This window comes from Perna viridis, chromosome 12, assembly GCF_037379345.1.
Source record: "Perna viridis isolate PV_CMFRI_1.1 ecotype Kerala chromosome 12, ASM3737934v1, whole genome shotgun sequence".
In the NCBI taxonomy this organism is placed as follows: Eukaryota; Metazoa; Mollusca; class Bivalvia; order Mytilida; family Mytilidae; genus Perna; species Perna viridis.
The window spans coordinates 29,020,522-29,048,250 of record NC_142456.1 but is presented as its reverse complement, the minus strand read 5'-3'; the positions used below and the strand labels follow the sequence as shown (position 1 = coordinate 29,048,250).

At 32.7% G+C, this 27,729-nt stretch overlaps 1 protein-coding gene across 3 annotated transcripts in view; it reads left to right on the top strand.

Annotated features, from left to right (window-relative positions):
• The window catches only part of LOC148601933 (uncharacterized), a 229,325-nt gene that overhangs the window by 68,817 nt on the left and 132,779 nt on the right, over window positions 1–27,729 (top strand). For all 3 annotated transcript variants that reach the window (XM_088554674.1, XM_088554673.1, XM_088554675.1), the window contains 30 exons: window positions 187–357; window positions 1,980–2,238; window positions 3,234–3,397; window positions 3,615–3,788; window positions 5,819–6,028; window positions 7,282–7,324; window positions 8,512–8,666; window positions 10,184–10,345; window positions 10,930–11,142; window positions 11,335–11,377; window positions 11,726–11,886; window positions 12,764–12,937; window positions 13,259–13,471; window positions 13,876–13,918; window positions 15,683–15,846; window positions 16,549–16,716; window positions 17,684–17,893; window positions 18,495–18,537; window positions 18,716–18,879; window positions 19,775–19,951; window positions 20,296–20,548; window positions 20,959–21,128; window positions 21,780–21,962; window positions 22,479–22,731; window positions 24,400–24,563; window positions 25,035–25,205; window positions 25,336–25,588; window positions 26,271–26,434; window positions 26,769–26,948; window positions 27,249–27,501. In XM_088554674.1, the coding sequence (XP_088410800.1) occupies window positions 187–357; window positions 1,980–2,238; window positions 3,234–3,397; window positions 3,615–3,788; window positions 5,819–6,028; window positions 7,282–7,324; window positions 8,512–8,666; window positions 10,184–10,345; window positions 10,930–11,142; window positions 11,335–11,377; window positions 11,726–11,886; window positions 12,764–12,937; window positions 13,259–13,471; window positions 13,876–13,918; window positions 15,683–15,846; window positions 16,549–16,716; window positions 17,684–17,893; window positions 18,495–18,537; window positions 18,716–18,879; window positions 19,775–19,951; window positions 20,296–20,548; window positions 20,959–21,128; window positions 21,780–21,962; window positions 22,479–22,731; window positions 24,400–24,563; window positions 25,035–25,205; window positions 25,336–25,588; window positions 26,271–26,434; window positions 26,769–26,948; window positions 27,249–27,501 (5,155 nt within the window). The remainder of the gene's footprint in view (window positions 1–186; window positions 358–1,979; window positions 2,239–3,233; window positions 3,398–3,614; window positions 3,789–5,818; window positions 6,029–7,281; window positions 7,325–8,511; window positions 8,667–10,183; window positions 10,346–10,929; window positions 11,143–11,334; window positions 11,378–11,725; window positions 11,887–12,763; window positions 12,938–13,258; window positions 13,472–13,875; window positions 13,919–15,682; window positions 15,847–16,548; window positions 16,717–17,683; window positions 17,894–18,494; window positions 18,538–18,715; window positions 18,880–19,774; window positions 19,952–20,295; window positions 20,549–20,958; window positions 21,129–21,779; window positions 21,963–22,478; window positions 22,732–24,399; window positions 24,564–25,034; window positions 25,206–25,335; window positions 25,589–26,270; window positions 26,435–26,768; window positions 26,949–27,248; window positions 27,502–27,729) is intronic.

The window sequence follows — 27,729 nt, the reverse complement described above, 5'->3', positions numbered from 1 at the left end:
GGGCAAACTTCATGTTTTGTTTTATTTGTTTATTTTCATACTTTTGTAACCATTCCCATTGACACCCTCATATCAGACTGACTAATATCAATGATAAAAAGTACTATTGAGATAAGGTATCACAGGAAATAAATCTTTTTGTTTTATTATAGGTGGTATGTCATCGTGTATTCTTGTTGTTTTCAGATTTCTCATTGAAAAAATTTCTGAAGGACAATGCCATCACTGGAAGTATCTCTGGACTAGTGTTGGATCAGTTGCTGGAGGCCCTTGGTGTCACTCCATACCTGAAGGATACACCATGTAACAGGCTTACCCCACCATACAGCTTAGCTCAGTCAGATGGATGGAATAATGGTAATAATTTTTGGCTAGTGGCAACTTAAACAATTTTCCCATTGCTTTTTTTTTCTGTGTGATATACATCTATATCATATATTTAGATAAAAATATACCTTTTTAGCTCACCTGGCCAAGGGCCATATGAGCTTTTACCATTACTTGGGATCCGTCGTCATTGCTGTTTTCCGTCAATGTGAACAATTTTTCAAAACTCTTCTCCTCTGACACTACTTGACCAAATGGAACCAAACTTGGTATGAATGTTTCTTGGAGTATCCTGCATAGAACTAATGAGGGGATTTTATATTATAGAAAAAACATGGCCGCCATTATTAAAAAAAAAAGAAAAAGGAGTCAGACAGTAGTGTTTCACATATATGTCTCCAAAACTTAAGTTTAGCCAAATTCTTTCAATTGATTAAATGATCCTTATTATAAGGCCTACAAAAGTCTCAAGGGATTTAAGTTGTCAGATGACTCCTTGTAAGAGTTCTTGTCCTTGGAAAATGATGTTTTTTTTTTAATTCTTTACATTTTTCAGCCAATATTTTGAAAACTAATAGATGCCCCGTGCAGGTCCGGGTGTTAAAAGAATAGGCCTGCAGCAGCGCTAAGCTTGTCGTATAAGGCGACTAAATAGTGCTCAGAAACCTAGCCGGGGCTAGGCGCTCTGCCTACAGAGCAACTGGGATGTGTGCCCCAGATGGTGGAATGGGGTACCCCTGGCGTGTTACATGCTGGGGTTGTCAGGCTATAATACGGAAAACCTGACCACAAACCATAGTGGTGCACCGTGTTGGGAAATATGCCACGTTCCTCGCACGTTAAAGAACCCTGCTGTGGTATTCAATAGGAGTAGGAACCTTTGCGCTCCGCCACAGGAGGCTGAATTGCCCGATCTTGCCCATCCCCCCTTTTTCCAGTGGCAATCAAAATTTGTTGACCCTATTATCCTTGTGTCCCATCCTTTTTTTTTTCATTTCATGTTCATTTTATCATCTATTTCATGTTCATCGTCTGAATATAGCTGAAATATTGCTGCTCGGACGTTAAACCCCAACAAACAAACAAACAACAAACAAACGAAAACTGATAGATAGAAAGAAACTTCCAATTGCTGAAATGATCTATATTATAAGTCCTAACCAAAGTCTTCTCTAGTCAAAATTGTTTGCTAGACAACTCCTTATTAAATTTATTGCCTCAAGATCTATATTGCATACCCTATATCATATCCGTAGACCTATATCACATACTCTTTATCACATCCCTTCACAGACCATACTAAAAGTATACTTAAAATGCATGATATAATGAACATGGCATGTCAAAATCTGTATCACATTCCGTATCAAACAAGGAAAAAAAAAACAGTCATGATTTTTCAAATTTTCAATACTTGAACTGCTTTGATTGGTCATACTATTTAGAGAATGATAGAATTTACTTTGTACAGGTATTCTTCTTGATTCAGTTTGACATGATTATTAGTGTCCAACGTCTTTTTAAAACAATCAATTGATGTTTTAGTTTAGAGCTGTATCATTGCTTTCTGCTATTCTTTTGTTCTTTCTTTATGCTTTTTTTTGTTTTTTGTAAGTTTAACTGACTATTTCACGCATTTTCTTTTGTCTCAGAGTGTAAATTGGCACTTGATAGCAGCCTTCCCCGGTTGAATGGACCGGTAAGTTGTCATCTACTTGATAGCTGTACAGGGATACAGTGCTGCATTGATGTTAAGGAGATCAGTAAATCAGTTAATATGTATGTTATTCTGGATGCCTGTAACTACAGACTGTCAGCTGGTATAGAGAAACTCGCATTCAATCAGTCTTTACTGAACTACAAGTTTGGGAAAAAAGAAAGCTTCAATTTGATGGATGTTGTCAGGGTCAGGTAAATCACCTTTAAACTATGGTTTTTGTCCTTATTTTAATCCTTGAAAGTTCTTGAAAAAGATGATTGGGAAATAAATTACTTTAAACTATACAAATTTGTGGCAGGTTCTTGGAACTGTTCGAACATCAAAGGGTTGATGAAAGTAAAAGAAACTTATTTACATAAACCTTGATTTCTAGCCTGTCAATTACTGCTCAAAGTGAAAAAATATCATTTTGTAGTAAGATAGTAGAAAGCCCGTAATCTTAAAATGTTAAGATGTTCAAAGAGTTATCAAGGGAACCAAGGTTATAGCGGTAAAAAAGTGTGTTTCAAATCTATCATTTATAAGTGAACAATAATTAGAAGTATTCAGCAGAAAATGTGGCTCATAGTGATAGTTATCCTTATGCATTACAGTTTCACTTATAGAAAAAGGCAAAACTATGGTCACAAAATCAAAGGCAATAATTGCATGAACTTTACAACTGTTAACAAATATATAATGGTTTATGGTTAAAGTTATTATATTATTTGTAAAAAATACTAAATAATTAAATTTTCACATACAAAATTACATTTACATATTACTCCCCTCCTCTTAAACTGTGTTTCTAATTCTTAATAAAGTGAGAAACACAGTTTCAGAGGAGTATAGTTTTATGTAAAACTGCAGAGAGTGGATAAGTGGGAGGTCTCCCACATTTCAACTATTCTAGTTGGGGGACTGCATGACAAATTTATTTTGTAAAAAAACATAGAACAAAGAAGCGGAAGCAGTAACATTTTATGGTATATCAATGTCTGTCTGTATGTCTGGCCATTCATCCATAGATCATACAATAACTCATAAATATTTTGTCTTCTTTTTATCTTCTGTTTTGTTAAACTTTAACCCCCATAAAAAATAATACAAGATGAGGATATAATATGCTTTATTGCAGCTATCTATTTTTGTAGTTATTTCAGTGAGCCTTCAATACAATGTTATGTTCTAATTTGTAATTTTCCAGTTATACAATAGATGATTTGAAAGGAGAGAAGCAGTTTTTGATCAGTTTGGAGATGAGTATTTGTTTTGAAGCTAAAGGTCCATGTACAACAACACTACCTATCCTAGAGGAAGTCAGATTACCCAAACCACTATGTAACCTAGATGCTGATTTCTCACTTCCAGGTATATGTCATGGTATCAAATTAAAACTATACACAATTTTAATTTATTCTGAAAATATTGCTATGTTAACATGTCATAGACTTTTATTGTTGACCCAATGATGTTTGGTACAAATACTATCTATAATGTCGTAGGAAATTGTAGTGAGAAAGGATGAGGAAGCAATATTATCAAATGTCATGTGACATTTAAGTACATTTATTTCATGTTATTATAGGAATCAGCCTGGCTAATTTGACACACAGTTTAGGATTAAGTTTACAGGAGCAGTTACCTGGTTATGCTGTAGACTTGATACTGGAACAGATGGGAATATCACAGTTTTTAGAGGAAAGCCAATGTAAAAGGAAGTCTTCACCTTACATTCCTTCAGTAGAAGGCTGGAATCAAAGTGAGTAACATTTCTGTTGAATACTTGCTATATGTTTTCAAAGACCCCGTTGTAGGAAAAACATTGTCTACTATACATGAAAAGTATGTTGTCGTACCAGCAGACAAAGCCCAAAACAACGTTGTTTTTGTCTGCAAACCGTTTTCATTCAATGTTTATTATCAGAGGTAGACATAGAAAATAATAGCAGTGATAAGACCTATGCTACTACCACAGTCTCCAGAGAAGAGATGGTGGAAAACCATAAATCTGTGCTATCCTCTTTTGGTCTCTCTACCAAGGACGATGATTGTGATTTACCGTCTGTGTACTGGATTTCTAAACTCCACAAGAATCCATACAAACAATGTTTCATAGCTGGATCTGCAAAATGTACCACCAAACTTCTTTCAAAACTTTTAACTTCTATACTCACAACTGTCAAACCAGGTCTACAGTCCTACCACAACACTTGTTACTCCTGTAGTGGTATTAATTCAATGTGGATCCTGAAAAATTTGAAAGATCTTTTGGAGACAATCAATTCAAGACTATTATCTGAATATAAAAGCATTGAAACCTATGATTTTTCAACACTGTATACTTCTATTCCCCATACTCAGATAAAATCCCGACTTAAAAACATTATATATCGTTTTTTTTTCCAAAAAAGATGGTACACCTAGATGCAAATATATAGTTCTTGATGGAGATTCCTCATACTTTGTAAGGAATAATTCCAAATCATCTTCCAAATATACAGAGGAAAATGTTTACAAAATGCTGGAATTTTTAATTGACTACATATTTGTCCAGTGTGGTTGACGTGTTTTTCAACAAATGGTTGGCATTCCAATGGGAACAAATTGCGCTCCTTTACTTGCTGACCCATTCCTTCACTCTTATGAGGCTGACTTTATAGCTGATCTGATCCGAAAGAAAGAATATCGTTTGGCTAGATCTTTTAATCTCAGTTTCCACTATATAGATGACATATTATCTTTAAACAATCCTAATTTTGGGGATTTGATACATCGCATCTACCCCAAAGAACTTGAGATAAAGGATACTACAGACACTGTGAGGTCAGCCTCATATCTTGACCTACACTTAGAATCGATGGTAAAGGAAAACTATCGACCAAACTTTACGACAAATGTGATGACTTTTCATTCAGAATTGTCAACTTTCCTTTCATCTGTGGCAACATCCCTTCAGCACCTGTGTATGGAGTGTTCATATCACAACTCATACGTTATGCCAGAGCTTGCTGAAACTAAGCAGACTTTTTATATCACGCAAGAACTCTAACAAATAAGCTTCTGGAACAGGGTTATGTTGCTACAAGATCGAAGTCATCACTACAGAAGTTTTATGGTCGTCATCATGAACTCATGGATCGTTATGGTGTATCCATCTGCACCATGAAAACTGATTTATTCAACGGGTCATAGTTTTTCTTTTTCTTGTTTGTGTACCCCGGACTTGACTTTTTATGAGCAACTCGACGGGTGTTTCCAGAAGAGCAGAGGACACTTACCTTACTGGTGCACCTGGTCCATGCTCCCAGTTTTTAGTGGAGTCCGAGTTGCTCATTTGCTTTTGTTTTGTTACTTTGTATGTATGATTTTAGTTACATAATGTTCTTTGTTGTCTATGTCTGTTTTCCATGTCTGGTCTTTGTCCCTGGATTGCATTCTTTTGATTACTGCTATAACCTTGGTTCCCTTGATTGCTCTTTCAGATAGTTACATATTATTTTTGGAGGTTGTCCCCTAACACACAAAGAAAGTTTCAAAGGAAGTCCTTGGTGATAACTTCGTCTAGCTATTGTTTAAAAATGACAGAGTATCTTATTTAACGTATATAATGGAAGTGAGATATGGATTCATAATTGTTGACTTCCCAATTGATGGCTTTGTTGCTGAAAACATTCAAGATTTAGAACTTTTACCCAAAGTCTTAATACAAATATTAATGGCCCTGAATCTTCATTTGACTGCAGCTTCCTTTATTTTGTTATTGTTATCTGTAATTTTGTCATTTTACAGCATGTCCTGTAGACCTATCCCTCCCACCATTGACAGGCCCTGTGTCCTGTCACATCCCTGACTACTGTACTGGTATAGAATGCTGTATCGAAGTTCAACCTTTGAAGAGATCTTTCCATGTCTATATCTTGCTGAATGCATGTTCCAACAGGATCAAACTTGGTGTGGAGAAATATGGAATAGACAAATCATACATTAACTTCCAATTTGGTAAGTCAGTAAAGTTAATTGATATTTAAATCTGAATAGACATGTTTCTGATTTGTATAGACTTGAGTTTAATTTTTTACTCTACATGTATTATTGGTCACATGATTTTGAAAAAGTTTACAGGAAGATCAAGTTGCATGGAAGTAATACTGATTATTCTCAACACAGCTACTACCATGATGCTAAAAAGTATCAGCATTTTGTTATAACTAATGTTACATTAAATTGATATTGGTGTTGCTGATTAACAGAATAATGTCTGGACATAGCATCTTATCTTGCCCAATTGGACTCATTGTTATAATTTCTTCCTTGATTTGCCTTTATTCTCAATTTAATCAGGATTTTAGTTAAGAGGAGAAGGGAACAAAAAATATCCCAAAATCAGGTTGTATACTAAATCTCTCCCTCCCAGTTCACTACTTTACATCTTGATAGTGTTAATTAGGATGTGATTCTTTTGTCAAAGATTTCTTGGAATGCTTGGAGGGAATGATATATTTGGTATATGGCTATGATGACTTATACTTTGTTTCCCTTTTCTAGTTTTCTGGGTCATCTACTTCCTGTTTTCCAAGCAACATTGAATTTTTACGTGCGGTACATGTATTGGGATTTTTCCATCACAAATTTCTCAGCACTCATTGGAAGGAATGATTATATTTTTGGTATATGACTTAAGGACAGTGGCTTATTTATTGTTTTGCCAAAGTATCAATAGACTTATGTGCTGGGGTTTCAACTATGTCTCCCAGACACATAGATTTTCCTAGGGCCATCATACTTTGAGGGTTTTGAGTGTGGAGGCGCTACGTTGTGTAGTAATGAGGGAAACTCTTATCTGCAACTCTTTCTACACCACTGAAAGGAATTTTATGTAACTACTATATTTTCCAATTCTACCTTTAGATCTTTTTTTATCATATTGTTTTTGGAATGTTGAGCAAAAGGTATTCACCAACCCAGTAGTCAAATTTATCTGACCCCAAAATATGTTAGATTTTATTGATCATATTTAGCAGACTTTGTAGTCTTACAAATTTCAAAATATCTAAAACACTGAGGCTTCATTTGTTGTATTGCACATGGTTAGAACCTCTTGGTGGTGGCTTTTGTTTCCTATTTTGTTTGAATAAGTTTGGGGTTTATACTATAACTTAAGGATCACTAGAAAGTATGTGTGTACATACATGGTTTGGGTTTGAGGGTTACTAGTAAATCTATTTTTTATACATATAAATTTATATTTACAGGCACACTGCAGCATGTTACTCTTGCCAACTTCATTTCCCTAGAGTAAGTTATTATATCAAGAAACTACGTGTACTTACTCTGCTCGTAAGGATTTTCAGCACAATTCTATATGAGCTTATATAAACATTTTGCCATTCTCTCTTTTATGGTTTCTAAGTGATAACTTGAAAACTCCATAAAAATCACTTCGTGGAATTTTGTGAAAATTACAGAGATCAAATGATGACTAGGTTTGCTATTAAGTACTGGCCTTTCTATTTTTTAATTTTTTTATCTAAATGTGTTTAGGGTTTCCATTAGCATAACATGGACTTTATCATTGACTTAGATAGACAGTTATTGGTTGGATATCCAATTTGTTTCTAAAAGTTGTTCTTTTATTGAACTGTTATGGAATGCCAATTTGAACCTTGTATTTTGATCTTTCGCCTGAATATAGCTGAAATATTGCTGCACAGGCATTAAACCCCAACAATCAATCATGTATTTTGATCTTTGATCAGAACGAAGATCACTTTTTAAATTTTGTGTTTATGTGTATAGGAATGAAAATACAAATTTCTCTGCATTTCCAGTAAATATTCACTGAAACAAAGCTAATTTTGCTCAAGATTTTGTAAACATTTAACATTTGAAAGTTTTTTTTGTTGACACTTATTGCTACCCTGGCATTTAAAAGGCACAGTACTTTGATGCATAAGTTATTCTAATTATGAATGAAATGTATGATATATCTATCAGGAAATCAAGACTTCTTTTTCCGGGTTATGAATAAAAATTCCAGTAAATCAAAACTCTTGCAAATGAAAACTTGAGGTGCCATTGCTAGTTGTATGTTAACAGGATATGGTAAAATCTAAGAATGTCACTTTTACAACAACAGCTATCTTGAAAAGACGAGAAAAGCAAATAATACAGAATATCACTGTTATATTTTGGTTAACAGTGGCATTGATTACATAACTCAGGTAGCCTGGTTTTGTAGGTTTATATTTTCACACTTTATCTCTGGTTTGTAGGTTTATATTTTCACACTTTATCCCTGTTTTGTAGGTTTATATTTTCACACTTTATACCTGTTTTGTAGGTTTATATGTTCACACTTTATACCTGTGTTTGTAGGTTTATATTTTCACACTTTATACCTGGTTTTGTAGGTTTATATTTTCACACTTTATACCTGTTTTTGTAGGTTTATGTTTTCACACTTCATACTTCTTTTTTTGTAGTTACATCTTGTATGATTTGACCGCAGAGAAGAAATACATGGTAGATATGAACATAAGTGTCTGTATAGACCCCAGTGATTGTATCATTAATCTACAGGTGTTTAACCAAATGTATCTACCAAAAGTAGGATGTGACTGGAACATACAAGTTTCAGGTAGTTCATTATTGTGTTAGTTGTATCATTGATATGGGTGTCGTGAAATCTGTCTGATTACTCAAAATGGTGATTTCAATGTTGTGTAATCAAATTTTTTTCCTGTTTCTGACTTTGTTATTTTCTAGTTACAGTACTGATTCTAAAATGAGAATTGCGCCTCAATATGACTTTGGTCACCAAATTTTACCCATTTGAATTCTTTGCAATTTTTGTATGAGCATGACTATAGTTCCTTTTCATGACCGAGTGAAATGTGGAGAAGTACACTCTTCCATCCCGACATTCTCAAAGTGAAATAATAATTATAGTCTGTGACAACACTCAATGTTTAAGTACTCAGTGTTGCTCATGGAAATGTAACATTGATTTGACATTATTATTGAATATATATGTAAATTCTAGAGCAAACTGAATACATGATTTACATCTTAAGAATGAGACCATTTTGGTCACAGTAATGGATGAAAATGGGTCATTTTTCTGTATTCTCTGCTTATTTGATGACTTTTTCATTAAATTGACAAACTTCACAGCTTGGGCAAGATTTATATTTTTTTCCTGGAAAATGTTGAATCAGTTTACATACATACAAAATTTAAACCCTATCATCTTGCATGTTGTGAAAAATATGGTGGGACAAGATTTATCTTGAGGACTGAAAGATCAATTTTTCAGAAAAGCAAAGAACATACATGAATCAATACTCTAAGCTTGTAATTAAGTCAGAGATGCTAATTATTTAAGGGTTTAGGTATTTTCTTCAGTTTTTTGTTGTTTCTTGAACAATTTTAATGTCATTAATTAAGCTTTCAATTGCATTCTTCTGAAGTTTTTGCAGGTTCACTTTTTTTTTTTAACTTGGTCAGGATTCCATTGTATCTTCTTTGTCAACTGGATACTACAGTGATTTCTTGTGAAACATCACTAATGAAATACAAGGGTGTTTAACACATATACATTTTATTCAAAACTTCTCTAATGAAGCAGTAATGTGTTCAAAATTTTATAAATGAAGTGTTGAAAGTTTCTGCTGTATGGCTTATTAGAACATAAAGCATACCTGTTAAACTCACCATGTAAACTGTTTAAGTAGCACTCTAGTTACGAATCATGCAAAATGTGATTCATGGTTGGAAAGCCTGCATAGTGAACAGAAATTAATATGTGGCTTTTCATATAACCCTAATTCTTAGGTGATAAAAATCTTATAGAATGTAGTGTAGAATTCAAAATTAAGGGCGATAACTCTGCTAATGACACTAAAATACAATATAAACTATTGGATTTTCAATGTGGATTATCCCCTAAGAGCAGACAGATTGAAATGAATAATTACGCATTTCATTATATAGGCCTAGAAAGCAACTTGATAACTAAAAAAAATGTGTAGCCTTTTTTGGGATGTATCACATTTTACAGAATTTGCGTGATTGTTACAAAGACTGCTACGTAACTAAATATGCTAAGACATTAAGGGAAGTACCAGTGTGACTTGATTTTTTTTTTGTTACTAGGAGAATCTGTGACAGAATTTCTGAAAGAGCAAGGAATATCTATTGGTCAGCAGCTGTCAAACAATGTCATCTCTCAAGTACTAGAAAGAAGTGGAGTGACTGAATACTTACAGAATCCTCAGTGTGACAGAAACAGTTATTCTCCTAATAACTGGAACAATGGTAACATTCACATTTAAACTTAAATTTTTATTTAAATTACATTCAAGCATATTTCTTACTTCTAAAATAATGTCATAGGTTTTATGACTGTAATTTAAAAATTATGTCTCACACAATTTTTCTCTTTATAATTTTAAATTTTGTACTGGTTGCTTCCCCTTACAGATAGATTTATATTCTGCAATCTATTATCTGCACTAGTAGAGTACTATTTTAGCTTTGTGTGTAGTGTGGGCTAATATGTTAGGATTCACAAGAGGTTTATATAACTAAATCACGCTGTAGGTACTATTGGCTATCACTTGTTTCAGAACAACTATTTAGTTGAATATTAACCATCTGGAAGACTGTTTTGCATAATTTTTAGTCTTTCCTGTTGTGTTTATCCATTCCAGATCCATTTTATAGATTTCCGGTTGTCAAAGTTTGGGTGCTTATAAATCTCAAATGCACAATACAAAACTATTTATGGTAATCCAAAAGTGCTGAGTATTATCTAAATCTACCTGTGAGTGGAAGCCACCACTTCACTTATTTGAATTTGAAGTAACCAAATACAACCATGTTATTTTTTTTTTTGACAGCCTGTAAAACCAGCAGTAAACCTCTGCCAGTACTGTCAGGCCCTGTGTCATGTTCCTTGTTATCCAGTTGTACTGCTATTGACTGTTGTATTTATGTTGACTTCCTGAAGAGATCATTCCACACCATGTTTAACATCGATCTGTGTTCTAGAAAGATTTCCTTGGCAATAGAGAAACTGTCAATGGACTTGTCTGTTCTAGATTATACTTGGGGTACTTATTTTACTTTGTTTTGCAGTTTGACTGATATTTAAATATTGTAACTTAACATTTCCTAGACGATGATATTTGATATAGTACTGGAAAAAATAAAAGATAATGATCTTGACTGAATTTTCTTCTATTGTAATTGATGTTAAACTCAATATTTCTACATTGTTATCTTTAGAACTCCTTTAATTTCAGGAATCAAGGACACATACAAACTAATGGATGTTGTCACACTGGAGTAAGTTTAATTCATTCATACATGTTTTGATTATATAGCTCAAAATTTAAACAGTGTGTTCAAAATGTGATCCTTCATAATCCTTGATAATTCATACAAGCAAAGCAATATTTATAGACTGAACAAAGTTCATCTGAGGCAGATTTCATAAAAATTCTTAAATTGAGATTTTTCTCAAATTCTTCCTTAACTCAAATTTCAGTCAATCAGATTGCTTGAAATTGAAGAGTTGACGAAAATCTTTATTTGAGAATTTTTTTTATGAAACCTGGCCCAGAAGCTTTTTATTTTATAAGGAAAGCAATAAGTGTCAATAGAAATAGAGGAAACCCTATTTGTGTTATACAGTTACAGTATCAACAACATAGATGATCAGAATGTGTTTATAGTCAGTCTGAATATAAGTGTTGGTCTGGACTCTGCAACCAACCTATTTGATTGGATAGTATTACAGGACACACCATTACCACAAATACCTTGTGACTGGAACACAGGATTTGCAATACAGGGTAGGTATATATACTAATTCTCAGGTATAGTCAGTTTCAGTTTGTTTAATCTTAGGAGAAAGTGTGTGAAGTCTTTTTTTTTTTTTTTTTAAATAATCCTATTTTTAACTGCATTTGTTATAGTGCATAAGAACACTGGGAAACATTTTAAGAATTTTGTTCACAACAGACCTAAGATGTCAGAATTAATGTTATTTTAAAGTTGTATACTTCTATTTAATTTTGTATCTTTCAATGTTGAAACAGCATTGACTATTTGTTTGTAAATATTTGCAAAATACATGACAACCTTGCAACTTCAAGCAATTGATAATTTTATAGTATTATTGCTTAAGGTTTTTCATATTGGCTTAGTTATTGGTCCAAGGCTAGCCATATTGAACTGAGGCATAGCCAAAGTCCAATACTTCTGTCCGAGGACCAATTGATCATATTTAGGCCAATATTTGAACATTAGTCAATAATACACTAGAAAGAATGTTTCCATTTTTGTCAATTGACACCTTTCAATGTTCACATAGTTGATGTCCCAAGACTTAATACCTGAATATTCAACTAGTTCTCTCTGTATTCTAGCATATAAAAGATGTAGAATAAATACATTTCAAATTAAAATTTTACAGTAAGCCTATTGGGATTTTTTTTGTCTGTTTAGAAATATTTCCTAGAGTTATTACTGAAGAAAACAAACAGCAGTCGAATGGTTGAAATTCAATGAAACTTGAGAATAACAAATTTCTATCCAGAGATTTCTTAAACTATCAAATGGACTTTGTAAGTAGCTAAAAGAACCATATTCACTGATGTTGTTTCATCATTTTAACTGCTGATATCTTTTTATTGTTGATTACATTTCCTACATTGAACATGTTTTTAGATTTTTCACTAAAATCCTGGTTGAAGACCATAAATCTTCCTACTGGCCAACAACTGACAAAGATTATGGCATCCAAACTGTTAGAAAAGCTTGGTATTGGGGATCTAATGGAAGCTGAGAGTTGTCAGAGGTCTGGACATATGTATAGCCCTAGTGTTGATGGATGGAAAACAGGTCTATATATAAATGAATCATGTTATAAAACTTACTGACACATATTAAAGGAATTACTAACATGTAACGTCAATCACAAGGTGCAATTGTAATTTATTATTTGTGTGGAAATTTAATGAATATATACATGTAATGTGTGGATGATGTCATTGTCTCATGATATGTGCACATAAAACCTACAAAATTGTTCACATACACAGGAAGGATTTTTTTTTTTTTTTACAAAGTTAATGAATTTTACCAACATATTTGGTAGCTCTTAACAGATGCACGTATTAAATACTCATCAATAATAAAATAATCTTCAAATATTGTTTCCAGACTGTCCATTGACTGTTGCAATGAAACCATTACATATACCTGCTACATGTTATATACCGTCTCATTGTACTGCTGTTGATTGCTGTATTGATGTAGACTTTCTTGGCCGTTCCTTCCATGCTTACATTGACTTGGATACCTGTAACAACAAGTTTACTGTTGGTATAGAGAAACTTCAGTTAGGTCCAGTCAGTCTTGTAAATTATACATTTGGTAGGTACTTCTTTGATGTCTTAATGTGCATTTATGATGAATACAATCAGATATGTGAATTTCAGTGATTGAGTTTAAGGGAAAATACTTGTTAAATGCAAGTTGAAATTCAATTTTGTTTGTAGAAATTATTTCCTCTTGTTAAAATTTGCTAGTGGAATTCTATATGTAATGTAAGTAAAGTCCAGAAATAACCCCAAAAAACTTAGATTTAGCAAGTGTAAATTTTCAGTACTTGCTAAATTAAGCTAGTAGAAAAAATTCTGAAATTCAATCCCTGAAGAAGTAATTTTTGCACAAAGAATGGGACAGGGTAGTTATCACAAGAGACAAAACTCACATGTTTGCATAGTCAAAAATATATCAAGGCTTGTGGCAAACCATTTTTTTCTTACTATTTAAAGGTACAGTTCATCATTTCAACTTGAAAGGTGCTATTCGGTTGAGGTAAATATAAATTAGTCTTTTAAGTTGAAGGGTTAAATATTGTCATAAATTTTGCTTTGCTTTTTACACATAAAGCACTCTGGTGTATTAAGCATACTTTATTATTAAATAGTACTGTATCATAATGAATTTAATTTTATTTCCATGAAGACAGAAACACAATTTTTAACTTACAAAATGAAATAATAAACCAATTACACTCCAACACTTGGTTTCCACTTCCAAATCTTTAGTTTTCCCAGCTATGGTCATGTTTTCAGTACAGTTACTGGTAATAAACTTTGCAGCAGTAGTATCAAACACTCAGACAAGAAATCTTTTGTTAATGACTGGAATATGGTATTTGATGTGGAATTACTGATCCATACATGTCAAGGATCTCCTATGGGGAAGATTTCATGTATTTTTTTTTTCAAGAAGAAAGTAAGCAGAAATATAGTAAACATCAGTTTATTTTATGAATTCTCACATCAGTTTTTGACACATTTTTGTAGCTTGCTTTCCACTGCCAACAGTACATCATCATGTGTTTCCATGTCTTCAATTGTTACATCTGTTAATTTGTGTTGTGTGATCAGTGAAGTTTTTACAATTTTCACATTAATTTTCTCAAAATTCTGACCTTTCCATCATGTAGCAGTTCTATTACATCAGTTCTCTTCTGTGAATGTAAAACCTTGAGACTCGCATTTTAATCCAATCCAAGATCGCTTGCCAATCTTCTTGGCATCAATGTTTCTTCCTTTTTTGTAGCTTATAATGAAACCTTTCTCACGTTAAAGGCATCGGGGAAAATAGAATTGAAGTTTGATTTTGAAGATGAAAAGTACTACTGGAATCCTTGATCAGCAAAGGATTTTTATTCTAGACTTTGGATCAGCTGCTTGTTGAATCTTTGTTTATAAAAAAAATGAAAATGGCAGGTCATTTCTTGGTCAAAAACCCTGAAGTCTAGAAGGGAGAATACAGATTTTAGGATAATTTGTTAGTGTGACTGGAACAGTGAGGGTGACTGACTCATTTGAAAATTTCTTCGTAAGGTCTGGTAAATCAAAGTACTGAAATACTGAGTTCTGGCATATGAATATCTGAAGTATAGAAATCAAATTAATAAATCAAACTTATCTTCATCATATAAAATATTAATTAGTCATAAGTATCATACAGGGATGATTTCCACTATTTCAGATCTATTACGATTCTTTTTTTTACTGTATATTTACTTCAGATTTTGCCAATTTCCGCTTTGTTTGTTGACCTCGTAAAATCATACCTTATATGAAATAAAATAACAATTCAAATGAAAATCTAATGTAATACATTTGAGTTCAAGCAGATGTACTGTATATTGCTGAATAAATAAACTTGCCTATATTTATGATTTGTCTGCAATAGTTAAATAGCTAACTTTCTCCAAACCAGGTATAAATTACCCTTAATAACAAAATTACTAAACTGATAAACTCTAGGAAATAGTGAAATGGAATATTGAAAAAGAAAGTCTGTATAACAAATGGCAATATCAGGGTAAAACCGGAAAGTTGCAAACCACACAATGGTCCTGACTTGGAACAGGCATTTCAAATTGTAGGTTCAGTTAAATCAGGTGTTATAGTGCTCTAAAACTCCCACTTCCATTATAGTTCATTATTTCAGGCACAAAAGGGCAGCTCTGAAGATAAGAAAAAATTCTGGTAATAAAAAAAGAATGTAGGGTAAAATTGTCAATTCTAATTTTATTGTACCTCAAATTATATTTTACAGCTACAAAATAGATGACTTAAAGACACCAAGACAATACCAAGTCAGTCTCAACATAAGTATCTGTTTTGAGTCCAGTGAAGCCTGTATGTTTGATATGGTTCTTTTCCACAATACCTTGGTACCTAAGATTCTGTGTGATTGGCAAGCAGGATTTTCTACACCAGGTAATCGTTGATTTTGTATTCTGTTTTTTTATGGTTTTATAGTACACTTTTCAGAAAAAAGATCTCTTTTTCTTTTCACGAACTTTTTTAAATTGTTAAAACTTGAAAGGAAAAGCACTTTTTTACTTGAAAGATGTGTGTGTGTGTGTGTTTTTTGTTGTTGTTGTGTTTTTGTTGTTGTTGTTGTATAAATCTGTTGGTAAAATTGTCAGTGATTATTTCTGCTACTTGATATCTGTTTTATTTTTTTTTATAAAATCAAGAATGAATGTTTTTTGTAGCAACTACTTACATCATTTGTTAGTAAGTTTGTCTACAATAAGACTCTATCAACAATGCAGTGGTTTATTTTTCCGGTCATCAAATATTTGTCTATCTTTGGTCAAATTCTATCTTCTTCATTGTGGAACTTTTATGCTATTCTTATGTTTGTCAGACTCTTGACCTTTTTTATACACCTACTTGAAGAGTTCAGGTATATATTTATCCTCATGTTACATCTGGTTTGCATTTTTTTTTAATTTTATTTTTGTGACTTACATATGTGAAAAATATTCATAGCTTTGTCTTTGTGTATCATATTTATGTGTCATAAGAGTTGTAGAGAGCTCTTCTGCTCTTACTTGTGTCACAATCCATTTAAAATATGTTAAAACCAATATCTGGGATAATCTGTTAATTAAGTTTTATTTTGATTCATAGGATTTTCATTGGAGAATTTTGTAAAAGAAGCAGGACTATCTTTAGGACAGATACTGAATGACACACTATTGAATGAACTATACAATAATCTAGGAATATCATCCTACCTCCTGGACAAACCCTGTAATCTTGATATGTACACTTACAGCAAGGATGGATGGAAGTCAGGTATATCTATCCTTAGGTTATTAGCAGAGATGTAAATATTGGTGTTATACTTCATACACAAATCACAAATTTCTATTGAGTAAACCTTGTGTGTTATTTTGGTCTATCCCTTTCTAGCTCCACTCCCTAAAATGATTGGTAATTATGATATATCATCAAAATATATTTGAAGTAAAACAGCCAGAAAATATATTGCCCTGGATTGTGTCTAGGGGGAAGCCTGGATAGCGCCTCCTTCTTTTCATTAATTGATGGAAATCAATCCCAACCAAGATGTTATTGCTACTAACCATTCACCACACTTTGAATGAAATCCATAAAAAATGAAGTTGCTGTCCAGGCGGCAAGCTTAAAACATTGATTTTTAACTAAGTCCTCCTCCCAAAAAAGTAGTCCTCTTTGACCAATTTCTGTGAAAATCAATCCCACCCACGAAATTATCACTACTAATTATTCACCAAAGTTTACAAGTGGAACCACTTTTTAGATGGATATAGAGACTGAAGGTTTTCTAAAGAATGCAAATGTGTTCAAGTGGGATATTGTGAGCCTACTCACTAAGATTCTGTTGTTACTTTTCAAACTATTTATTTAATTGTTAATCAGCATCTAATCAATTCACAACTTTTTTGACAATGGAATCATTAAAATTACCACCCGATGCTATAGTACTTTTTTACTTGTATTTCACAGCTAAGGTTAATTGGAAACAAACCATTAATTATATGTGCCAGTATTCCATTTATGTCACCAGTTCTGATGGTTTCTGTGTTTCATTATGACTCTTGATAAATGTGGAGATGCAAATACTGGTTTCTTGTTGTTCAGATCCCTTTACATTACTCTGAACAAAAGTGTGTTTGTCTATTTTGATGGTGTATATTTTATATTTAAAGTTTTATAATGTCGTACAAAGGAAGAAAATGCATAAACATTGTATTATAACTGAACAACACTACTATTACAGATTGCCAGACAGATTTAACCTTACCAATCCTCCCTTCCACTGCCAGATGTAGCATTGGTCAGTCATGTTCTTCAATCAACTGCTGCATGGATGTAGACTTCCTGAAGAGAGCATTTAATGCCAGGGTAGAAATAGATACATGTAACTACAAAATAAAGATTGGTATTGAGAAAATGGACCAGGAAATAAATCTCTTCAATTACAAATGGGGTAAGTTATTCTGACATAAATTATTACGAATTGTGTAAGTTATTTTGACATTAACTGTTACAATATATGTAAGTTATTGGGTTTGTAAGTCTCATCATGTGACTCCATGGTTTCTCGAGATTGGGTCCTAGTCTACCATTCAAATGCTTAGAGATTTGTCATTTTCAGAACGTTGGATTCAGTATATAACAGCAAAACATATTTTCGTGAAAAAATACCAATAAAAATGACAAATATTTATTTCCACAAGATAATAATATTAAAAAAAGCGTAAAATAGAAGATTTTGCATTGTAATACAGCGTTTCGAGATCCCAGAAGTAAGCAATAAAATGCAGACCGGTCTTTGGATGTCAATACGTTCAACATCTGTAATTCCGGTAAGGAAAATGAAACTAGAACAAGACTTAAAGACCCTATTGTGACATAAATTATTACAAGTAAATTATTCTGACATAAAACTATGGTAGTTTAAGTATTCTAAATCTATCAATAGTAGACAGTACATACTCTTTTCTTCCATATTTCAGAATTCTGAAAAATTCACATATTTATTACCTATGTTTACACATATAAATGATTTAAAATTTACTTGTAAACAGGCACAGTGGAGAAGAAGTATCTGATGAGTGTTGTCAGGATCGAGTAAGTTTATCTCAGTTTTTAATTTTTATTTTTTGCTGTTATTGTATCAAAACTTTTATTTATTATCAGCTGTTGAATTTCATTTAAAGTATCTTTTAGTCTGATTCTTAATCTTGTGCTGAATATCAGTGTTTACTGTCTGAGTTGCCTGCTTACTAGTTTTATTTTCTTTTTTAAGGTTCAAGGTAGATAATTTAGTTGCTGACAAACAGTTTAAGGTGAACCTGAATGCAAGTTTATGTTTTGATGATGGTCAGCCTTGTATGTTTACAATGAATGTCCTCAGAGATGCTAAACTTCCCAAGGTATTCTGTGATTGGGGAACAGGATTTCTTATACCAGGTTAGTTCAGTAAATAGTAGGCTTGGCTACAAATCTGATACTCATTTTTTATATATATGGTAGGGATAGAAACAATAAACATCTACTCATTGTAGGAAAGACATTCATTTGTTTATCCTTTAATTTTATTTGAATGCACAATCTGGACTAGAAATATGCGCTGAGCATCATTTATAACAAATCATTATACTTGTTTTACCCCCACTGAATCAAACAAAGTAAAGCCTGACTGCTCAGTCTTAACAGATTCTTATGTAAGGTTATTGGCTTGTAACATGAAAAGGAGATGACAAATAAAAATATGAAAACAATGTAGAACTTGGCTTCAATGGTGGCATAGTAATTTTGATAAGGCAAATATCTCAGGAATAGTGTCAGTCTGCAGTCTAGTGTTATCCCTTTTTTATAGGTGGTTATGTTAAAATTTGTGGCACTTGAGCTATAGCTTATCAACATAGAATTATATGTAGCTAGTTGAGAGGGACATGTATATAAGGGTAGAATTGATTATAACAATTCTGGCTCAAGTTTGAATGATTATAAAGATAGTTTTGACCTTGAGTTCACTAAATTGAATTTTAACTTGAAGATATCAAAACTCCCTTTTATCTTAACCCCATTTTTGTAATTTGACAATTATTTGATAACAATTGATATAAATTAAATTTATTCAGTTTATGAGTACTTTGATTTCTTATCTTGCTCACCCCTTGCCTATTCTTCCTAAATATTATAATCCATCAGAGTGCTGGTTTTCACAAGATTTACTGTTTATGCAATTTATTTATAAGATAAAAAATGCTTGTTTAGGCATCTTGTCAACATGTTTTCTTCTTAAACTAAAATTGGATTCACTTAAGGAAAGGCTGTTCATGAGGTATTTATACATTTGTAGATTTTTCATTGACAAAATATTTAAAGGACCAAGGAGAGAAACTTGTTGAACTATTACCCAGCAGTGTCACACATGCATTGATGAATGTCCTTGGTGTGGAGAATTTCTTACTGAATCCATCGTGTCAAAGGTCAATATCTCCATTCACAACCAATCAAGGAGGATGGAACAGCACTGGTAAAAAATCTTTCTACTATCATGCATTTTGTATAGCTGTCTAATGAACTTATTATTTCATAAAACCTACAAGAAAGTCTTTTCTTCTTAATGTAACTAATAAATTTTTAAAACATTGTATTTTTTTTTTATAAACATGTTTCAAACTATTTGTCTCGCACACTCTCTGTTCAAAATCTTGAACATTTCTATAAAAAAGAAGGAATGTAAAGATAGGATGTTTTAATTCATTTGATTTCATTGACAGTTCTTCTATAGCTGAATGTCTAGTTTATTTGATGTGAAGCTATTGACAGACCTACCTGTTGTGTCTTAGAGCCTACTTTATTATTTTATATTGACAGAATGTCCTGCCATGACTTGGAGACCAGTTTTACCACCTACTGTATCCTGTTCTATGTCAGACTCCTGCTCAGGTATAGAATGCTGTATCTATGTCAAACTCCTGAATCGTACTGTCACTACAAGTATCTTACTTGATCCCTGTAAATATTCCATGGATCTGAGGATTGAAGCATTACATGTCAAAAAATCTTTACTGAACTACGAATGGGGTAAAGAAGAGACATATGAGTTACAAGGAGGATTTCAGTTGCTGTAAGTTTCAACTCTTTTTAAACAAAAATCTGCTAGATTTATAAAATGTGATCATGAAATGAAGGATCCTTTAATTATCCAGTGCAGTAAACACTCTAATAGTAAAATAATCAAAGCTTAACACTCCGTATCTCAATCTTAGGTTACTACCATCAAATCGCTCCGTTGGAGAGGGAGTATACTGTTTTCATGTGTTCGTTGTTCCATATCACATTTGGCTACATTTCTCTCTGATACTACTTTTGACAGCCACTTGATATTTTGACTCAAGTTTTATATAGGTATGCCATATCGTGGGATTTAATTTTTGGTTTGGGTAACAACAACTTCCTGTTTGAGCACATTTTACATTTTGACCGTATACATATAAGCTGATCTCATTTATTTCTGATTTTATCACTATCTTAAAGGTATAAGATAGATGACTTAGCCAGTGAGAAAATGTATATGATAGACCTAAGTTTTTCTGTATGTCTGGAGGAAAAGTCACCATCAGAATGTGTTATTCAGTTGCCACTCCTGAAGAATCTGAAAATATTTAAACCACTCTGTGACTGGAACTCAGGATTCATTACTCCAAGTTAGTATACCTTAAATAAATATGTAGATTAATTGGATTCCTTTAAACATAATTAATATTTCATGAATTTGTCATCATGCTCCATGTTATGGAAATGAAGAAGTAGACTAGTTAAGAATTTGCTTATCTTGAGGCAACTTGGGCCAGAAGCTTTGCTTTTCTGTGGATCCCATCTGTCAGTCCGTGTTAGGTACAGACTTTCTATTATTGTGAATTTCGTCTAATGTCTGTTCTTGGAAGAATTGACTTTCTTTCTCTTTGTATTAATTATAGAATAAGAGTGGTATATTGTATGGTCTCAGTCAGTAAATCATTCAATGACCATGAACAGTTAAGTTTATACTTGATAACTTGAAATGACAAAAACAACAGACTCACTGAATGCTTTAATTGGCATTCCGATGCTTTAATTGGCATTCCGATGCTTTAATTGGCATTCCAATGCATTTCTAATGTTATTTTTTAGTTGAAAATAAATTTCTGAGAACTTATAGTAGTACTTTGAATGGACCTTTTAAAGATTTTTTATAAAGTGTTCAGACAAGTTGGCAGACAGACAACTGTTCATTTACCTATTTTCAAGTTAAAGAAGTTATTGTGTATGATGGGTGACTAATTCCAGTCTAAAAAAGTGAATATGTTTTCTTTCAGATTTTTCATTAAATCAATGGTTGAACAGCAATGGTGTATCTAACACATTACAGTTAGAACAGTATGTTGTCCACCAGCTGGTTCAGGATCTTGGTCTCAAGAAATACCTCAATGTTCCTGGGTGTAGAAGAAATAGTTCACTCTACACTCCCAGATCACCTCAGGGATGGAACATTAGCCAAGGTCAGTGTTATGAATAAATGGAATTTTATTTAACTTCCTCCAATTCTTTGTCACATTATGCCACTGTGTTCCCCCTATTTGGTCTCCTGATGCATGGACTTTGTCATGTCAACCAGGTTGGGTGGGGTTATCTTATCAGCAACTCTTCTAAAACGGATGAATGGAATTCAAACTTTCTCACATTCATGATGGCAGTATTCACCTAGATTATTTTCCATTATGTGAATGAATTTTGGGGGTTTGCTGTTTGGTTTTAGTGGAGGGGAAGGGATATCACTAAGCGAGCACTGCTCACAGTTTTTCCAGTTTTCTGATTAAAGTTTTTTTTTCAAAGACCTTTGCCTTAAATTAATAAAGATTTCTACACAGATTATTTTTAGTGAACTTAATTTTGCTTGAAACACTTGAATTTTATGGCCATATATTTTCCTTTTTCATTTTTTATTTGCACAGTACATTACAGAAACATTTTTCTGTGATATGAATTGTAGGCAACAAATATTTGTTTTGTTCCAGACTGTCCAGCTGAACTACACCTCCCCAGTTTACCTGCTGATCTCTCCTGTCATGTGATGAATACATGTACTGGTATCAACTGTTGCCTTGATGTCAACAAGCTTGGTTTGTCGCTGAATGCCTTTGTTGTACTTGACCCCTGTGCCAACAAATTCACAGTTGGAATAGAAAAATTCAGCCGTACTATATCACTTCTCAATGTTGATTTTGGACAAACAGAATCTTTTTCATTCCTTGGGCTTTCCCGAATTCAGTAAGACTTATTTGTGTATTGATTTCTAATTTATGTTCTTTTTCAACTTTAAAGAACTTCTGGAAATGATCATAATCCTGTAAAATGGTTATTAGAATTTAACTCATTCATAATTACCTCCCATCCCCTTCTCCACTGCATATTGGGGGCATACTGTGATATATATAGGTGTCCATAGTTCCTTCTATTTCGCATAGGGATAGGTTTTCAAATTTTTCTGTGGTAAAAAAATGTGCAAAATATTGGTGGAACATTAGTATGAAGATGAATCAGAATTTGGAAGCTGTTCTGTTCTAATGAAAAACCGTTGAAGTGTCTCCATTTTAATTGCAACAGCCAGAGATTTTAATTAAATAAAATTTAAATATTTGTAGTACAGTGAAACTTCTCCAAACCGGACCCTCAGAAAAGCGGTCCTCCCTTCAAACCGGCTTTTTTCAAAAGTCCTGGCCCATATACCTTAAAACCTGTGTGTTTTGTCTTCAGTAGACTGGCCATCCCCCAAAACCGTACATCTGCTGGTTTTTTACAGTTTTAGTTACATATTTCAAATAAAAACAACCTCTCAATTCCGGTTGTCCTGTTTTTGTTCACCTGTAATAAATGTGTTAACAAAACTGTAAATGACTACGTAATTAATAATTCATTCACTGACCGGTTTGCATTTCATCAGTGGACAGATGATAATTGAAGGGGACAGTTGATTAAACAACAAATTTAATCCAGACATTACAGTTTGTCACTGGTTGACTGTTAATTGGTGTATACACACATCAGGCAACCAGGGTCATTTAATAGTACAGTCTTTACCATCTTTTAACTGTCAATTAATGTAACCTGTACCCAAGCCAAAACAACATAGGGGATGAAATTATTAGACTTTTTATATTAATTACCATCAATAGCCCTATGATCTTTTAATACACATTCTTTCAAAACCATGAACATTATTTAGTCGGCAGTACCATTTGTAAAATCAAATCATTTACAAATGATGCAAGCTTTGAAATGAAATAAAAGGCCAAAAGTTTTGAATTAAAAGCATTAAACATGTTTCGACCAACAAACTGACAAGGTGTAGGGTAATAGAACACATTAATTGAAACAGCTCTTAGAATGCATTGCTATTTTTCACAAAACTGGCCACCCCTATAAACCGGCCATTTTTTCTTGTCCCAGAGGTGGCCAGTTTGGAGAAGTTTCACTGTATTGATTTCTTAAGAAATTTGAAGATTTGGATATGTTTTTTTTTCATTTCTGTATATGATAGGCTTTGAAAAACATGGCTTCCATTACTGATATGGATGCATAGGGGTCAGACAGATGTTTTTTTGCATTTATCTCCAAAACTATCAGGTTTAGCCAAATTCTGACATTGGTAAATATGTTAAGCATGATGAGATCTATCTATGGTCAAATATTTATTCTAATCTGTTAAGTCATGTTGGATTTATTACCCTTTTTCGCTATTTTTAGTGTTATTTATTAAAAAAATCTCTCAGAGACTACTGGAATGAATTAAATTAAAATTGATATTTTTGTTTTTTAGGTATGAGCGTTACAAATTTTTATCCAAGAAAAAACATGGCTGCTTTTACAAAAATAGAATGTTGTTTATTGAGGCACGTGTTTAAATTTATGATTGATATTTTTGATTATCTTTACTAGGTATAAGATAGATGACTTTAAGAGTGAGAAGGCCTTTGTAGTCAGTATGAACATGAGTGTATGCCTAGAATCCAATAAACCATGTGACATGCAAATAGAAATATTGAAGAATGTAATGCTACCAAAACCATTCTGTGACTACACTGGAGAATTCTCTATTGCCAGTAAGTTTCTGATTTCATTATACCCCCTACAAATAAAGTTGGGGGTATATAGGAATCACCTTGTCTCTCCATGTGTGAAGGAATATAATTACTACTGGAGGACTACAAAGGAAGATTATCTAAATTAAGGGTTTTACATGGTAAAACCTTAATTGTAAGTGCAAGTCCTCCTTTACTGATCAAGGGATTTTGATGAAAATGTATAGAATGGTCATGTCTTATGCAATTTGTGCATGAAGGAATGTAATTACTGTTGGATGATGCCAAAGGATATAATCCAACAAGTGTTTTTGTTTTTTTTTTTTTCAGTCCATTTGAAGTGGGGGTATTCTCTTTGTGAGCTTGCTCACAGTATTTCTAGTTAATCTTTGATTGCATTAAGTCATGTTTTTAGAAAGCTGTCTTAAAACTGCTAGTTATTTAAGTGAAGTAAATTTTTATGTAATGTTACACAACTATTGTGCATTGTAGATTTCTCTCTAACACACTGGTTGAACGAGCAGGATATTAAGTTAGGACAAAGTCTTCCTCAGTATGGTGTAGATCTTTTGCTTGAGGAATTAGGTGTGGCAGGTTACTTACAAGATACAGCATGTCAAAGGTCATCCTATCTACCTGATAACCATGGCTGGAATATGACAGGTAAGGGTCAAAGTTCGTTTTTACTGTTTACTTCTTTCAATTGGTTTATATATATATGTAAAGTTCAAATACCTTTTCCTACTATGCACATATTACATGAAAAAAAAAGCATTCTATAATTTTTTTGCAGCTTGCCCTATTGCTTTGCCTTCACCTACCTTACCAGTGGCAATGACATGCAGGTTACCAGATTACTGTACTGGAATACAATGCTGTACTGACATTCCTTTGTTAGGCAGATCCCTAGAAGCTCATGTGTTGCTGGATGTCTGTCATTACAAACTTAGTATCGGGTTGGAGAAACTACAAGTCAATGTATCATTGTTTGATTATCACTATGACACTTGGGAAGTCATTTCACTTGGAAATATGTTTAGACTCAGGTAATATTTGTTGGAATGAAAACTTGTAACTATTATGTTACATAACAGGTGAATTGTTTAATAGCATCTCATGATATATCTGCAGGCATTATTACCATTGAAATAGATATAAAGTAATACACAGAGAATAGCGTTCCTCATGTCTATGGTATCATGGATCATACTCAAATATAAAAAGAAGTTGGTGAAATTTTTTAACAGTACATGAAGAAGCAATAGCCTATGGTCTACAGCCAAAAACACAATATGAAGTAGAAACAGCATAATCATTCTAGGGTTTACTGTGTGATTTGACTTAATTTTTACTAAAAACAAAATCCGGGAAAGTTTTGTTCCAAATTTGTACTCAATTTTACACTATGACCTATCTCCTAGTTTATAACATTCATTGCAGATATTACATTGCTTTGTTTATTTTGGTTAAATACATTAAGGCTGTTTAGGTTTAATATCAAATATATGATGAATCATCCTCCAAAACAATATAAAGCAATTAAGGTTCACATTTTACATTCTCTTTATAATAAAACATAGCAACATGTTATCTAATAATTCATTACTTTTCATCAACTCTACTGGATCATCAACTCTACTGGATAATTAAATGCTCTTTTTTTAAATCTACAATTTTAACTTAAGTGAATAGTTTTACTTATAAACTTTTGTATGATGTTTTTTCCAGCTATAAGATATCAGATTTATCTGCTGAGAAAATGTTTCTGTTTGATGTGAAGGTCAGTGTTTGTTTTGAGAGTTTCGGTGACTGCAGGTATTCCTATGTTGTATTGGAGAACTACAAACTCCCCAAACAACCATGTCAATGGACAGAGGCATTTGCTGTTCCAGGTCTGTGAATAGTAAAAGTTATGAAGTTAGATTGTTCGATAACATTTTTTTTTGTATGTAGTAAAATATAAACATTTATTATGATATTAGATGGTAGTAAAAGGGTAATATCTGAAAACAAGTTGAACATTGTTTTAGATAGAAGGTTGAATGTGAGGTTTGAATGAAAAATTAGTTACAGTGTTTAAGTGAATTGAGTAGAATAATACAATTATTAAAGTTGCATGTGTCATTGAATAAGAATATGAAAAAAGCAGTATTATGTTACATTTCAAGGATATAACTTTACATATTGTAGTTAATTGATTGGTAGTGAAATATTGCTCTACTTCAGGTTTTAACTTGAAGGAATGGTTGAAGGAGAAACAACTACCCAACACAACTAGCCACCTGACAAAACTGATGTCATCTTATCTTCTTGAGGACTTAGGCATTGCTGGGTTTATGTTACGTCCATCATGTGACAGGAAGTCAGCCAACTATAATCCTAGAAATATTTATGGTTGGAACTCAGGTTATTACATAATGAAATTAGATATTGCTAGGGCTTTTAGAGCAAGAACATTTTTTTTAATGAAATGATTTGAGATATGAATCATTTTTCAGTCTGGAGTTCCACTTCCTTGTATGATATTGAATCGAATATAAGTCTATTTAGTTTAAGTTTACATGTATGTCATATCACAGTAGATATTTGGCTATATATTTAGAAATCTTTTTGAAATTATACAATCTGCCTTTAGATGTATAGCCTGGGAAATCTTTGACAATGTGTTAATTTTATTGTGATTTGTCCTCCTTTTTGTGGTTGCAGCTTGCAGTAGTAATGTTTCTGTCCCCAGTCTACCTTCTGACATATCCTGCCACATTGATTCTATCTGTACTGGTGTAAGCTGTTGTGTAGATGTAGGACTGATAGATCACAGTATCAGTGTATATCTGATGTTAGACCCATGTGACTACACCCTTTCTATAGGAATTGAAAAATACCAGTTTGAATTTTCATTACTTGACTATGAATTTGGAGTTAGAAAGCAATTCCATATTTCCAGAGTTTTTCAGATTGAGTAAGTACCTTTTAAAACAGATTACTTGTTCATGTTGTTAAAATCACCAGATTTCTATTAACCTGAACAGAGACTTATTACAGTTTTTCAGACTATAGGATTTAATCTCCATACAAATTAAAATGATGTCTGGCCCATTGGTTTTACTATACTAATAGTGACCTTCATCTCTGTTTATCCATCCAATAGATTGTCTGTCACACATTTGTTTTTTTGGCTTTACATTAA